At 36.7% G+C, this 13,307-nt stretch overlaps 1 protein-coding gene across 3 annotated transcripts in view; it reads right to left on the reverse strand.

The window, feature by feature from the left end:
- The window catches only part of DST (dystonin), a 342,160-nt gene that overhangs the window by 29,440 nt on the left and 299,413 nt on the right, over positions 1–13,307 (reverse strand). For all 3 annotated transcript variants that reach the window (XM_040643592.1, XM_040643591.1, XM_008691755.2), the window contains 8 exons: positions 11,962–12,135; positions 11,466–11,621; positions 8,210–8,407; positions 7,519–7,647; positions 4,658–4,825; positions 3,672–3,827; positions 3,261–3,467; positions 599–718 (listed from right to left, as the gene is read on the reverse strand). In XM_040643592.1, the coding sequence (XP_040499526.1) occupies positions 599–718; positions 3,261–3,467; positions 3,672–3,827; positions 4,658–4,825; positions 7,519–7,647; positions 8,210–8,407; positions 11,466–11,621; positions 11,962–12,135 (1,308 nt within the window). The remainder of the gene's footprint in view (positions 1–598; positions 719–3,260; positions 3,468–3,671; positions 3,828–4,657; positions 4,826–7,518; positions 7,648–8,209; positions 8,408–11,465; positions 11,622–11,961; positions 12,136–13,307) is intronic.

A 13,307-nucleotide genomic window follows, 5' to 3' on the forward strand; every position in this document is an offset into this window, starting at 1 on the left:
GAATGTTCTTTGAATGCCATGTGGTACGAATATAAAAGGTAGAAAATATAAAATAATATGTTTCTACACCTTCTAGTTTACTGAAGCCACTGACTATGTGTCTTTGAGGGTATGGATGGAATTTCATATACCACATATACAATAAAACACCAGTTCGTGTAGAGGCAACAAATTTTCCCCACTAAACTGTTTGAAAGAACCTATATGGCAAGATTTAAGTACTTTTTGCTACAAAATTATCTTCTACATGGCATTTGACCTATGAAAGAAATTACAAGACAGACGTGAAAAACTGAAATGCCAACATTTGAAGCCCTGTAAGTCTTTTATGCTATAGATTATAGAACACTTTCCATTTTAATTTTGTGTATTTTCTTTTAACAATTAACCCTAGCGTCATAGTGGAACGGTCAGCAGAGAGAAAAGATACTATTGCCACTTGACCAATGTGAAGGGCAATTGGCTTTAAATTTAATGGAGGTCCATATTGGACAGCCTTTCTTCCCCCAGTGATGAATAAATACACAACCAGGTAAGAATTTAGAAGTGATCTTGAGATACAGAACGACATACATGCTTTTCTTAATTGTAGACCCACCTTATGCTGTGCAAGCTGTGTTTTTATCTTGTCTGGATCATTGGCGATTTCCAGTTCAGAATCCAAAGATTTTTCTGATTCCTCTAGCCATTCCATAAGTTTACTCCACGCTTCATGGAACTGTAAAAGAAATGTATATTTCTATCCAGAAAATTTTCTGGTGTGCTTGCTATACTTGAAATCTAGCATATTTTTAAAATAGAAATTAATGTTAATGAAAACGTTAAAAATTATTAATTCAAATTTCCCCTAAAAAAGAAGAAAGTAGTAGCTTCACTGATTACAAATGTTTTATTAACTCTTGGCTTTTGTGGTTGTGCCCCCAAGGTCACTTTGCTGTATGTAACTCATTCAAACACGTCAACTTTAACAAAAACAGAAATGAGCCTAGAAACAGTGAACACCAGGGAGAACTTCCCTCCCTTTCCTTTTGCTTCGTAATTAACACAAACCGTCAAGAGAATTTTATTTGTCCACTGCCCTCACTGACAGATCTGGGTTTACTTCGAAGGTGTTTCAGTCCCATGTTAATGAAAAGGAACAAAAAGGGAGAGACAAAGGATAAAGTCTATAAATCGGTCTTAAAAAGTAACAAGAACAACAACAACAAAGGCCCTACCATTCCTATTTAATACAAAGGGAGATCAGTGTCTATACTGTTGCTATCAAAGTGTTCAAATTCATGCCTGTGCCTCACATACTGGTTTTATATGTAAGAGCACCCACGTATGTGAATTCTAACAAAATAGCATTCTCTTGGGCATCTATGACCTTGTAATATCCTGGTGCTATGTATACTTGATTTCAGCCACAGTCTCTTTTCTGTTTATCACAGAGAACTAGTGAATACTATTTTTGGATACCAAATTGTGAGATCGGTTATAAGTAATTTCTCATGATAAACTTAAGTGGATGGATACATAACAAAAAACTGAAGTAATCAAAATAAAATCTGTTTTATATCAAAGCACATTAATAAAGAAACAACAAAAAGACACTTTGCAATAAACACAATAAGAGCACGGCATCACAAGTCCGGCAGGGCCTGAGGAGATCATCTCACTGCAAACCTGTTCCCCGGCACATCCTTCCCACAGCTCCAATCAATTTAAATATGAAAATACAGAGGCCAGAAGAGGCACAGACACTGCCAAAGTCAGGGACCTATGATTGATATCCAACCCCAAACTAAGATATTAGAATAATAAGAAATAAAGGAATAGTCACAATGTTTGGTAGTCTTGCTACAAAGAATGTCGGCTATCATGGATGGCAAGTTTAATGATAGAAATGCACAGATTCGAAGGCTGGTCCTGCTTTAAGAACTATTTTTAAGCCACATAAATAGAAGAAATGCTAACCTTTTGCACCAAAAAGCAGCAGAAAAGCCTTGCAGATTAAACAAAGTGAGAAAATAGAATTGACAACATGGAGAAAGGAGAAAGATTTCTATAAATCAGATGTTCGTAACTCAAGCAATGCCCACACTACAGAGGAAACTGCTACATTGGTGGAGACAAGGATGTCATGCTTATCATTAATACTGCCTTAAAAATCACATTAAGAGACTGATTCTATTCCACAGACTCACTGATAACACTGAACACATCATACATCCCACTCAAAAAGAAATAATACAGCACGTAATCCTACAACAATGCAATTTATCATTTCTAAAGCTTTTAACAAATTTATGCTGAGAGCTTTAAACAGTGAAACATGTGACTCCCATGACATCTTCTGTATCACCCAACTGAGCCTGACTCCCCAAAAGAATGGAGTCCAATGCCAATTAAAGGCAAATGCAACTAAATGGGGCAAAAAGAGTCATAAGAAAATTTAGCCTCAACATTACACTTGAGTTTCTAGTAAGAGTCAGAGATATATGCCAACCGAGGCAGGCACAGCTCTCTTCCCTGGAGCACAGAGACACGGAATTTTACCTCTTTTCTGTGTTTAGTCTAGCAATGGAAAATTAATAACAGGTGAAGAGAGTAAGGGGCGCTCCTTGTGAGATTCTCTAGATTAAAAAGAAAAAGGAAAAAAACAGCCCTTTTAGGTTCAAACAACTAATTTAAAAAGCAGCGTGGAACTGCATCAAAATACTAGAGAAGAAACGAGAGCCTGTCAACAAGGGTATAGATTCAGAGACGTGAGGGGTACCCAGCAGCTCAGACATGGAATCAGCCCTTTCAGGAAGCTGCTGGAGGACCAAGTGTCTGCCTCTCGGCCCTGAGAGTCTGTGGACAAAGTCTGGCTTAGGAACTAAACACAAGGTAGCAATATAATAAAGTATGATGACTTACTCTGGGTATAAGAGTAGAGATTGCAAGGACAAAGGGAAAAACAAACAAACAAACCTAATAACAAAAAATCCGAGCCTTTTTTTGGACCTTAATGATAACGGTTAGTCTATGAAGCCAAGCTATAATCAGTCTTTTCAAGATTAGTCCCCAAGACCGGAAGGTACTGTCAGGGCAAAGAGTGATGTCACCTATTGAAACTGAGGCCACAGCCCTTTTAGGAAATAAACACCTTGGCCTTGTGCCATGATTGTTACAACTAATACAGCCTGCAATAAAAGTACTTTAACAGCATGATATATATCTCAACACCTAGAACTGACTGATTGCCAACTTCAGAGAGTTTCATAAACGTTTACCTGCTTGGCTCTCTTCCTTGCATCATCCAAAGATCTTCCTCTTTCTACTAACCGTTGAACCACTTTTTCCCATCGACTCTGTACACTGATCAATAGATTCTTAATTAGGACAACATCTTGTTTCTGACTGAAATATTTCAGGTGGGTTCCAGTTTTGTCCAGCTCTATTATCTGCTCACGGTGAGAATTTACTTCATTGGCAAAGACCTTTCCCAAAGAAAAAAAGGGTAGAATTAGAAACAAATGAAAAACTGTTCTATCTTAAAAATGCTTTTGTTATCATGAGCTGAAACCATTTTGAAGGACAAAATAAAGTTTTCAAACTACCAAATTCATGCTTCTGACATTAAAACAGTCTGTTGTGTAAAAAGGTCTTAAGTGAGAATGCTGACCATCTGAGTTACAACATACCTTGTGTTCATCGATTTGAAACAGAACTGTATCCAAGATAAGACTTGGCCGAGAAGCTACATTTAGGGTCTGTTCAGCCTGGGTTAGCCAGTTGATGAAGTCTTGGAGAGAATTGTGGAACTCCATTGCCAAGTTGAGAGCCTCTTCCAGTTTAGTCTGCGAAGACAGATTATTTAGTATTTGATGATATTTAATTCCACCCCCCACCCCAGTTTAGCCACTCGCTGCCAGATTTCCTTCCCATCCACCCTTTATTTATATCTAATCTGTATTTCTGTATTACCTAAACAGTTTATAAATATAATGGGCTTTCACTAAAATACTGGCAAACCAAACTCCTTTAAGTATAGTGAGAAGACCTCACTGGAGCTAAAAAAAATCTAATATAAACTAAAATTATGATTTGGGGGCAATTAACCACAGAACACAATTACTAAACAGAATCTGTAGAAAGAAAACTTGACATTCACATGATTAATGTTGGGGGTCAAAATACTGTGAAATATATATACATTATGCTCTGTCACTGAGGGCACACAATCTAGTATTCCTAGCCTATCATTTTTCTTATAGCATTAAACGGTGATAATTTTAATCCCTTTTCATGGACTTTTGTTATGGAAGTGCTTATTATATATACAATCATCTCACTCCCTTGACCTCCCTTTTTCCCTCCCCACTATATACATAAATCAGTGTGATTAGAATTATTTAACAATCCAGAATTAGAGTGGTTCACAAATTTAAAAATATACTTAGTGACACTTGATCTATGATCTGTTTGAATAGACTGCTTTAACTCTGTTTTCCTGTATTAAAAGAGAATACTATTTTCAATTGACCCCATGAAACCTCTATATGTATATGAAGAAAATTTAAACACGGATCATTAAAAGTTCCAGTGATAATTCTACTCAGAGATAAATAAATCCCATGAAACAAAACAACTAAAATATTCATTCTATGACATTAATTAAAGCACATACTTTCCTTTCATTGAGTTTGGTTTCCACCGATTCCCATTTTTCTTTCAAGTTATTTAAGTCTTGGTCAATTGTCTCTGCAGATTTGGGGCATCTTGCAAGCATCTGCTGGCCTTTCTGCATCAGACTTTTGTATGTTTCTTCTTTAACATCAAAGGCAGCACAGATTTCCTAAATTGAGATATCCGCCCAAGTTATATCATTTTTAAGAGAATAAAATCTAAAAGTTCCTTTTCCAGGTCATCAATCCCAAGCCCCTTATCATATATTTACTTCTATTCAACACACAGAATAACCCTGACACATTCAAGCTTTTCACTATATTGAAACAACACCTAGATCTAATAGACATACCCTGACTGCTAGAAATCTCAGAAATGGTGCTCTCATTATCAGTCCATTCCAGCATGCTAAAGTTTGTGAAGTAATTTTTTAAATGTTTTCAAGAAAGGTTTCACTGCCCTGTAACCAACCAGATCTGTGACCCTGAGCCAGTAATTTAACCTCTCTGGGCCTAAGTTTCCTCCTCTGTAAAATGGGTTTTCTAAGTCTCTCCTCAGACTATGATACAATGGCTGTAATAATTTTTGGTATAATTTAATTCTGTGCTCAGAAGACAACCAATGAATAGAAAGTAAAGACCCAATACAGCAAGAGATTTGAAGCTGATTATTCAGACTTTGGAATCACAAAAGACAAACTTGTGGTACTACGAATATTACTCTCATTTATAGAATTTTTAAAGCTTTCAACCAGAATGCAACTGTATTCCTTCTACAGAGAATATTAAACAATTATGAAGGCAAATTCAGAATTTAATATCAATAAAACAAGAGTTACATTCATGTAAAAACTTAAGACCAGCTCTATTTCATTGGTTCTATGTCTAACATTTTCAACATTTTCAAATAACATATTTCAATAATTTTTAAAGCTGAGATAGAACTCATAAAATTCAGCATTTTAAAGTGTACGGTTCAGTGTTTTTTAGTGTATTCACAAAGATGTGCAGCCATTACTACTAATTCCAGGACATTTTTATCCTCTCAAAACTTTATAATTTCTTAAGCCCTAAAAAAAAAAAAAAAACCTTCTAAACATAGTTACAGTACCACCTACCAAAAGCCTTTAATCCTAGAGCAAAACTTTTAAATACAGCTAAATCTCAGGAAACTGTAATATTCCAGGTTTTCTAGTTTCTTTCATTTCTAACACAACCACATCAAAAGAGCATTACTAAAATGATATCAACAAGTACCAATAACTGTTTAGGATTCCTTAAATCATAGAATTTACAATTATATTGGGTTAAGCAAACTCATTTTAATACCTCATCCAAACCAAATAAGGGGCTATGTATAGTAATATTTTTCTAAAAGTAAACTATTTCTAAGATAAGCTCTTTGCTTTCCACCTTTTTATCATATACTTCTAAATCAACATTTAAAAACTACTTGTTATTAGAGAATAATCCCAAGCATGTTTGTTTAAGAAGTCCTTAAACGTCTGCTTAATGAACACCGTGATAACTATGTAGGTAGTTCCAGGAAAGGAAACAGCATCTGGAAGCCAGTTAGGTTTTATGGAAAAGAAAGACAAGCACTGCCAAGTTATTATTTAACTATTTTTTCAGTGAAACAAATGGGTCCCCCGTGGCACCAAAAAAATGACAGCAACAACAACAACAACAAAACCATGTACACAGTAATTTTCTAAAACAACGAATACACATTAAAGGTTACTAGGAAATTCCATACTGGATTGATGGAACTGACTTTAACTGCTCATAGCAACTGTAAAATGAGTAAGATGTCACCTCTGTTGAATTTCTTGACAACACCTACAAGACGGTTACTTCCTCTCCAAAGCACCAAATTCAGAATTATTTATAACTAACTGCCATTTCAATAAAGCTCTTACAACAACATTGGACATCTAATAAAGAAGACAGGATTTCATGTATAATGGCCCATTTCTTCTGCCCAATCCCTAAATACTTGTACTTTTATTTCCCAAGACCTTAATTATCAGCATTTGAATATTAAAAAATTTTTCTGATGCAAATTCACAAGTATAAAAAAGGATTAGTTTTCAAAATCTGAAACAGACTGTTTTCTCTTAGGACTTCTAAAGCTGAGTTCTCATGTAAATGAATAGGAAATGTCAATAAATCAAAGTCTAAATTCAATTTGTCAGTCCACATTTCTGTGAAAGGAAGCCGGAGTCTCAAGTTTCATTATTTTTTCCTCCTTATCTTTAAGAGTCGACAGTGCCACAGAATCTGTGTGGGAACAGCCCACAGACACAATGCTCCCAATAGGACAATTAACAGAAGCCTCCTCTTGTCCATAGCTGGTATGGGTATGAAGTTGAAGATACAGCCCCATCACCATTAAAACAAACAGACAAGCAAGCAACTCTTGAACAGAACAAGAACATATTTTCCAGTCTTCCAGGAAACTAGGTGGGAGTATCATGCTTACAACAATAACTTTAAAGTCAATTCTGATTACTTTAGGGATTTTTCTTTTCACTCAAGGTACAACAGTTTATAATTTACACTATTTTGTGTTACTATCCATACAAGCTCATCATTTTACGGGGAAAAGTCTGCTTCTAAAAAATGTCTAGACTTATAAAACCTTTCTTCATACACTGACACACTAATCTCTGAAATAAAGAATAGATTCTGACTTGAAAATTTTAATCAATAAATGGTTTTTCTAGCATTTACACACAAAGATTTCTGCTATAAAACTGTATATCCTTTAAGCCTTCTCCCACAATTTATTTATCACCAGCGCCCACACAAAATGGTCAGCGTCTTCATCGGAGGCTAGAGCTGTGGGAAATAATATACTTACCATGTGGGCATTAAGCTGCTCCCTGGCTGTTTCTGGTAAACCTCCCAGAGGTTTGGATGCTAACAGATGACGCTCAGTGTCAGTTAGCCACTGCTGCAAATCCTCAATCTCACCATGGAACCCTTTGGCCTGGAGTGATAGAGAGTTTTAAGTTTGGGCCACAAACACATTGTCACTTTCCAGCAGAAAACAAGGTTTAAACAATCCCGGCCTGCTAAGCCTCTCGATGCATTCTTAAGAACAGGCAGGTGCAAATAGATTTGCCTGCCTTTCCTCATCGTGAGAGCTCTGGCAGATAAGACTATTTATTACACTAAGAACCAGAGGGCTGCCTTCTCATCTGCTCTGTTCTTTATCCCACTTATTTTTATTCCTCTCCTTGAGGAATAAAAATCAAACAAGGGTCTGCAAACCAATCAAAGAATTCCAGGCTATTTTTTAAAAAGATTTATTCATTTATTTTACAGAAAAACAGAAAGAGAGAAAGAGTGTGGGGGCGGGGGCAAAGGGCAGACTCCCCACTGAATGCCGAGCCTGACACAGGGCTCCATCCCACAACCCTGAGATCATGACCTGAGCCGAAATGAAGAGTCGGACGCTTAACCGGCTGAGCCACCCAGGTGCCCCAGAATTCGAGGCTATTTTGGTCTTACAGGCCAACGAAAGTTTGAGAATTTATTTTCTTATTCACCTGGCGCAAGGCACCATCCAGCTGCTGCTTCCTTTGTTCTGTTTTTTCCAAAACATTTTGCCAGCGTTGGTTTAAAACCTCCAGCTTGTTCTGAAGGTTGCTTGCTTCTTCTCCTGCACTTGATCCAATTAGATCATTTCCTGCTTTATTAACGGCTTCCACTGTGGACTGATGGGCTAACACGTCATTTTGAAGCACCTGAAAATATTAAAATAACACTATGTTTACTAGCTCGTAACATGTTAACATCACTTTTAATGCAACGTTTATTTGCTGAGTATAAAACATTGTGAAGTAAAAACATCATATGCTTAGAATTTAATATAAGAAAGTGTTAAAATGGTGGACTTCTTTTCTCTCAACTTCGCAGCTTTCCTACATATACCTTCAGTCTACCAATAGCCCCTGAAATGATTATGTAAGAACATTTTGTTAGTTCTTCGCATTAGAATAACCTTGCAATTGAGGACATTAAGTATCTGGAGATTATAATTAAAAGGTTCTAATCGTTTTCATTTGATTCAAACTCATTTTAATTGAACTTAATTTTCATGTCTTAAGTAAACAATTTTTAAAAAAGAGCAATCTTTATAAAAAGCATGTACTTTGATAGGTTAACACTACTAATCGCTTTCAGAGGTAAGCGTTAAATATTCTTGTGGTCAAAATATAAATGTAATTCTATAAAATTCATTCTTCTAAATGGTCTAAGTCCTGCCACATAAGGCAGAGCATAGGGGCCAGAGAAGAAAGAAGGAGAGGGATGGAAACATTCTCTCCCTTCTTCCAGCGGCTGGGCTGGTGATTTTAAGCCCTTTAACTTCTGACCTTTAAGAAATGAAAGGAGAAGGGAGGAGACTTTCTAACTGCTCACAGATAGATAAACAGAACTAAAAGACCCCTAACTCATGCCTTGCCAAAATAACCGCGCCAGGGCGTGTCACGTCCCCGCCAATACCGTAGTCTACAAAATTCCTGTCACTGATACATGTTGCTTTTAAAGACAACTGCTAAGTTTATGAAAATGTAAATGCTATATCCACTCACACTACAGGAATAAACATCTTTCTATGCAGAGTCAGTCTGACTAGTCATTACTGCTCTTACAAAAGTGTAAGACAGACATTAAGTAATAAAAAATATTAATGATACAAAATAAGTCCTAATTGCCTAATCAGATATGGTTGGGCAATGACTGTATTGACTATATATGACTATACAGACTATATAGAGAGAAAATTGTTTTAAAGATTTATTTATTTTAGGGGCGCCTGGGTGGCTCAGTTGTTAAGCATCTGCCTTTGGCTCAGGGCGTGATCCCAGAGTCCTGGGATCGAGCCCCACATCAGGCTCCTCCACTGGGAGCCTGCTTCTTCCTCTCCCACTCCCCCTGCCTGTGTTCCCTCTCTCGCTAGCTGTCTCTCTCTCTGTCAAATAAATAAATAAAATCTAAAAAAAATAAAAAAACAAAAAAAAAATAAGGATTTATTTTAGAGAGAGACAAAGAGAGAGCCTGTGCGAGCGGGAGGAGGGGTGGAGGGAGGAGTGGTGGAGGGGGAGAAGCAGGCTCCCTGCTGAGCACAGAGCCCTGACACAGGGCTCTATCCCAGGACCCTGAGATAATGACCTGAGCTGAAACCAAGAGTGACACTTAACCGACTGAGCCACCCAAGCGCCCCAAGCGGGAGAGAAATTTATTTATTTAATTTTTTTATAATAATATTTTTTTATTATATTATGCTAGTCACCATACAGTACATCCCTGGTTTCTGATGTAAAGTTCGATGATTCATTAGTTGCGTATAACACCCAGTGCACCATGCAATACGTGCCCTCCTTACTACCCATCACCAGTCTGTCCCATTCCCCCACCCCCCTCCCCTCTGAGGCCCTCAGTTTGTTTTTCAGAGTCCATAGTCTCTCATAGACTACAATTACTATAGGGAAAAGTATGAAAGAAGGAAAACTAAAGCAAGAATACTAAAAAACTGTTTATTGTGATAGTAAAGTACCAAAAACCTTTCATATAATACATATGTAAAATTATTAAGCATTTACTATTTGATAATCAAGGAAAACTTATACAAGGTCAGAATTTAGGACGTAACCTTAGATAAGATGCCTCTATTAATGTGAATGCTAAAGTTCTATGAAAGACCGTTGACGTTGACTGTCAGGATAAACTCTACTGATCATAACCGTCTATTCATTAAGCCTATCGACTTGAGAGATTTTCATTTTGTTTTTCTCTGAAAAAAATTTATTTATCTCACTCTTCCTGGCGAAGTCAATGGCTTTGGTCATTCACACAAGGATTCTAACAACTGGGTTTCAGGATTTATTATTTTTCTAGGCGAATGAACTTTATCGTAATAAGCTAGAGCTCTGCTCTCAACCCCTGTGAGGTCTGCTCTGATGACCTAGGCTGGAGATCATCTAAGCTGGGAAGATGCTTCCTGCTATCAGTTTGGGGCCCACTGTGGTCAGCTCTATGCTTTCCTGCTCCCTAAACCCTTCAGGCTGTACAGAGATAGGGAATTTTCTATTATGAATTATCAACCAAATGTCACAAAGATGACAACAATATAAAGTTGTTTTCCATGTATCTCAAGATTAACATTTTTAATTCAAAGCTTTAAATCAAGTGTGGGACATATAAAAACCCTTGTAAACATGACAAATATTGTTAAAGACTAATTCAGAAAGAAAAGGACTAAAGTCACAGAAAGCAAGTGGGAAGTAAGAGAGACACAGAGACTAAAGAGCAAACTCCACACAGTGAGAGACGTACAGGCAAACAGAAAAGATGTCCGATGTGCCAAACGAGCAGCAGGTGAGACACACGGAGATATGGGTGACCAGAGGGAAAACATACACTCAGCCCGCAGTGGAACATTTCGAGCCTATGACTTGGAGGCTTTCCCCGAACAACTTTTAAAAACTAGGCTCTGTCAATCCAGTGACGGGTATCATCAGGGATTTAAACCAATGTTTGCCATGCAGCCCTAAAACTTCACCAAAGGTTTCCCACCCTTGCTGTTCTTGACAACTGCCTTGAACAATGGGGAAAATTTTTTGATTGTGATCTTTTTAAAAATGTGTTTTAAGTAGTTTAACCATCAGTTACAAACGTCAAATGTGGACCTGCACTAAAATCATAAACTTGAAAAACGCATCAAGAGGAAACCTACCAGAAAACAATCTGGCGGCACTAAAACCGCATAGAGAAACACGACACACAAGAATAGCTACATACATGATGCTTGGCAAGTTCAATTTCAATGGCCTTCGGGTCTCCTCCCACAGGTTTCTGCTCACTGAGCAGGCCCTCGGTGTGCGTCAGCCACGTCAGCAGCTCATCCAAGGCGTGCTGGAACTGGCCCAGGGCTAACAGAGCCCCCTCCAGCTTATGCTACAGAAAAAATGGAGAGGAAGAAAATCTACATGAATTTGATATTATGAATGACACACATTTATAAAAATAACAGAGACAAAACAATCCATTGTTGCATGCTGTGTAACTCTGTAAGCATATCCAATGAAGCCCAATCATCATAGCCTACATTTTAAGTTTGAAATTCCTTGTGGTTAAAAATGACATGTGAGAAGTAGGAAGAATTCTAATAAAATAAGAATTTAGGGGCTTCAAAACTTTATGTACCTCATCACCTAATCTTCCCTTTTAATAATGATTTTACCTTAATATATGAAATTGAACTTTTCTAGCTTCTTAACAGAGTGCCAGTGTTTACCTGTCTGTTGATAATTCTTTCATCCAGACTATCCCATATCAATTTCAGCTCCATTAGCGGGTCTTGAACAGTGTGTTTGTCACTCTCTTCTGTTACTTTCTTCAGCAAAAGCTCTGCTTGATGGTTCAGTCTCTCCATTTCTATCTGTTGTTGGTAGGCCTCTGACTTAAATTGCTATTTTTTTTTAAAAAAAAGAGAGATGCAAGGAAAATTTGTTCTAAATCAAAACTTTAAACAAAAAAATTCTATGGATTCAATATTTATCCTAGTTCGTATTTCTTACAGTCAGGAAGGTGAAGATCAGGAATAAAAATCTAACACAAAATCTAACACAAAAAAAAGATGAGGGATGTCTTTTTTCTTTATTCAATGTTTCATGACAGAACGATTTTTCTATTTATAATTTTGATATTTCACATTTTTGTTCTCTACAGTAAAAAAATTAAGACATTTCAAGGCTAACCTTATTCCAATGTCTATATATATGCAATATGTGAGCACTGAAATTATAGAAAATAAAATAAAAAATACACTGACATATATGAAACTCCCCAAAAATATCCCTAAGAGACCCAGGGTAACATTGCCTGCTCAAAAACATACATACATCTTACACCCACTGAACATTTTGTTTTTCGCAGCTGGGCTGTGTTAAGAGTTATTCCTATGCCTCACCCACTGCTGACTCAGAATAACATTATTTTTTCTCCCGGTGCTCACTAAACATGCATTTAATAATCTCAGCTTTGCCAACCAACACAGGTTAGCAAATGGTTGCTTGCAGTAGGAAACTGTCCTTTCATAAAATATTTATTTTTAATCTGTAATAGTAAATCATTAAAGAGTAAGTCATTAATGGCTAAACCGTCCCTTTTTTTCAAACATAAAAATAATAATTAAAAAAATACTAACGTATTGTGAATACTTGGTTTGTTGAAAACAAACCTATAAAGAAAATAATTTTATTCTCAATTTAAGCTAAGGGCATAAACATGAGACCAGTTAGATAACTGTCCCAAGGGCGTTTGGCTAAGTAAGTGGATGCACCGGGATGTAATGTCAGACAATCTAATTTCAGAGAAAGCACTCTTAAGCAGCCTACCGTATGAAAGCTACTGAGATATATGCAAATATCCAAAACTGTACACCTGTGAATGTAAAGTATACCATGTGTTTACTACACGACCACATAAAGCTAAAAAAAAATTCACAATGATGTTAACAGTAACCATTTCTAAATGAAATATTCTAAACCATAGAGAAGAAAATGCTACAATTTTAAAGCCAGGTATTAATTGTATATAAAGAGCTAGTAGAGTTCATTGAAAATGGTGTGATGTCTCTGT

This window comes from Ursus maritimus, unplaced genomic scaffold, assembly GCF_017311325.1.
Source record: "Ursus maritimus isolate PB19 unplaced genomic scaffold, ASM1731132v1 scaffold_29, whole genome shotgun sequence".
Lineage (NCBI taxonomy): Eukaryota > Metazoa > Chordata > Mammalia > Carnivora > Ursidae > Ursus > Ursus maritimus.